This window comes from Orussus abietinus, unplaced genomic scaffold (genome assembly GCF_000612105.2).
Source record: "Orussus abietinus isolate OABI.00-Male unplaced genomic scaffold, Oabi_2.0 scaffold582, whole genome shotgun sequence".
Classification (NCBI taxonomy): domain Eukaryota; kingdom Metazoa; phylum Arthropoda; class Insecta; order Hymenoptera; family Orussidae; genus Orussus; species Orussus abietinus.
Window position 1 is genome coordinate 44,525 of NW_019394722.1, and position 2,019 is coordinate 46,543.

The 2,019-nt window shown below is 35.2% G+C and overlaps 1 protein-coding gene across 1 annotated transcript; it reads right to left on the reverse strand.

The window, feature by feature from the left end:
- Nucleotides 1-845: 845 nt before the first annotated feature.
- LOC105698947 lies at nt 846-2,013 on the reverse strand. The gene is made up of 4 exons (XM_012423601.1): nt 1,956-2,013; nt 1,632-1,857; nt 1,442-1,564; nt 846-1,138 (listed from the first exon to the last, which is right to left on the reverse strand). The coding sequence occupies exons 3-4, from the start codon at nt 1,560-1,562 to the stop codon at nt 846-848; spliced, it is 414 nt and encodes a 137-aa protein (XP_012279024.1). The 5' UTR covers nt 1,563-1,564; nt 1,632-1,857; nt 1,956-2,013.
- Between the last annotated feature and the right edge of the window lie 6 nt (nt 2,014-2,019).

Sequence of the window (2,019 nt, forward strand, 5' to 3'; positions counted from 1 at the left end):
AGCGAAATCTTATCCCTATCAATTCACTCCAAAAACTTGAAAGGAACGGAATTGAAAGGAATTCAAAACTACGAGAATAAGAATAGAAGCAAAGGAATTGAAAAATACGAGAACAGGAATAGAAGCAAAGGAATTAACTAATCCGAGAATTGGAATAGAAGCAAATTAATAGAAATTTGAATACTCTTTGTGGGATTGAAACAACTTTTTTATTTACTGAAATTACAGGGATAACTGATCTGATCTCTTTTATTTCTATTTCACTGTATGAGTTCTACTTTCGACCTTATACATCCTGCTAATGTAAAAGGGTCATGTGAGGGAGTCAATCATTCATAAAACTTTTCTGCCAACTCGATGCACCGAATCTTTTGAAATTTGACCACATAAATGTGGAAGCCCTAAAGGAAGTTTCTGACACTATGATATTGTGTAAAAAAAAAATGTTCAGATGTGTATGAACAAATGAAACGAAAATTTTTACTTCATGTATGTCACAACTTTCTTTAGGGCCTCCGTATTTACGTGGTACAGTTTCAAACGATTCTGTACACCCAGTTTGGAAAAAAAATTCATAAACGAAACCTCTTCGATGCTACTTTTTGTTCACTTTAAATTCAAATGAACCCGATAGAATAATACTGAAGGAGAATTATATAAATTTATAGGGGAGAGTTGCTTATATCTTACTACCGCTTAAATCGTATCACTACTGGTCTTCTCGCCGCAGTATTAAAAAACCACTGGTTCAGAAAATGGCGAAAAAACTAATAAGGTTACGATTTAGGCGGTGGCACGATATAGGCTCGCCTTTACTCCGCTCTCCTTTACAGTTTTTGATATTGCTAACATATTTCTGTAAGTATGTCTTCTTCCATCTCGTTGATATTATTTATCTCCTCTAGTGTGTTCGTCTCTTCAAGGATTAATATTTCTTGAAGAGCCTCGGTCTCCTCCACGGTCCCGGTCTCCTCAACTGCTTCTGTCTCCTCCAGCGTCTCCGTCTCCTCAAATGTTTCCGTTTCCTCCAGTGTCTCCATCTCCTCCAATGTTTCCGTCTCCCCAAAGGTTTCCGTTTCCTCAACTTCATTACGATCGGCAGCATTGCCTAAAGGGTGCCTAATTTTTTTCTGCGGTTCTGTAAAGTAAAATTTTTATATCATTAGGAAAGTTTTTTTTTAATCGTATAACATATTATACATTGATAAGGAAAAGTATATTAGAAAGATATGTTTTTTGGCCTAGTGTAGATGCGACAAGAGGAGAAATTAAGACATTGTTTTACAATCTTAGTTCAATAACAAATTATCAAATACTCCAATGTTTAGGTAGGCTCAAAAAGTGGCATTAATTCCTACTGATTTTTTGTGAAGTTTAAATAGCATAACAAGCGCTTGATCGTTCAGTTACTTCTCTGAATAGTACAAATAAATGTACTTACTGTCATATATTTCTTTCAGTTGAGCGATTTTCTTAGTTACGTATCTGTTTGTTTTGTCAGCTTCGTCTTCAGCTTGAAGTGGAGTCATTTTCAATTCTCTAATCAAAAAGTAACGGTACATTTCTGTAATGAAAAGTGAAAAAATGTCACAACACATGCAATACATTAACATGCACGTTTAATACATTACCTTTAACTGCACGTAATTTATTAGGATCTAAAGCTCCTTCTGGTTTTTTGGTCTCCCGATTTCTATTACTACCACGTCCTGTTATTGTACTTGCAGCTAGTACATCGTAACCGAAGACTGCAACCAAAATATTTCGGACGAATTTTTGCTTCGTCGATATCTTCACATTATAACCTGCTAGTACATATGCATCCTTGGAGATCCACACTCCACGTCCTAAATGAATCTGAAATAGAGAAAAAATACTTTAAATACTATACGAAGACAAGAAGATTCAGAACAATCATTAACTTACAATCATAAATAGATATTTCAGTTACCTACCCGGTCTAAACTTTCGTGGCCAATCGGCGCAAATGGTCCTTCTTTATTTTGTTTTTCGAGAGTA

Bases quoted from the DNA above. Each gene is read 5' to 3' on its own strand.
- LOC105698947 (XM_012423601.1), bottom strand. From the start codon at position 1,562: ATGTACCGTTACTTTTTGATTAGAGAATTGAAAATGACTCCACTTCAA. The intron at 1,139-1,441 runs GTAAGTACATTT...TTTACTTTACAG, and splicing joins ACTGAAAGAAATATATGACA to AACCGCAGAAAAAAATTAGG.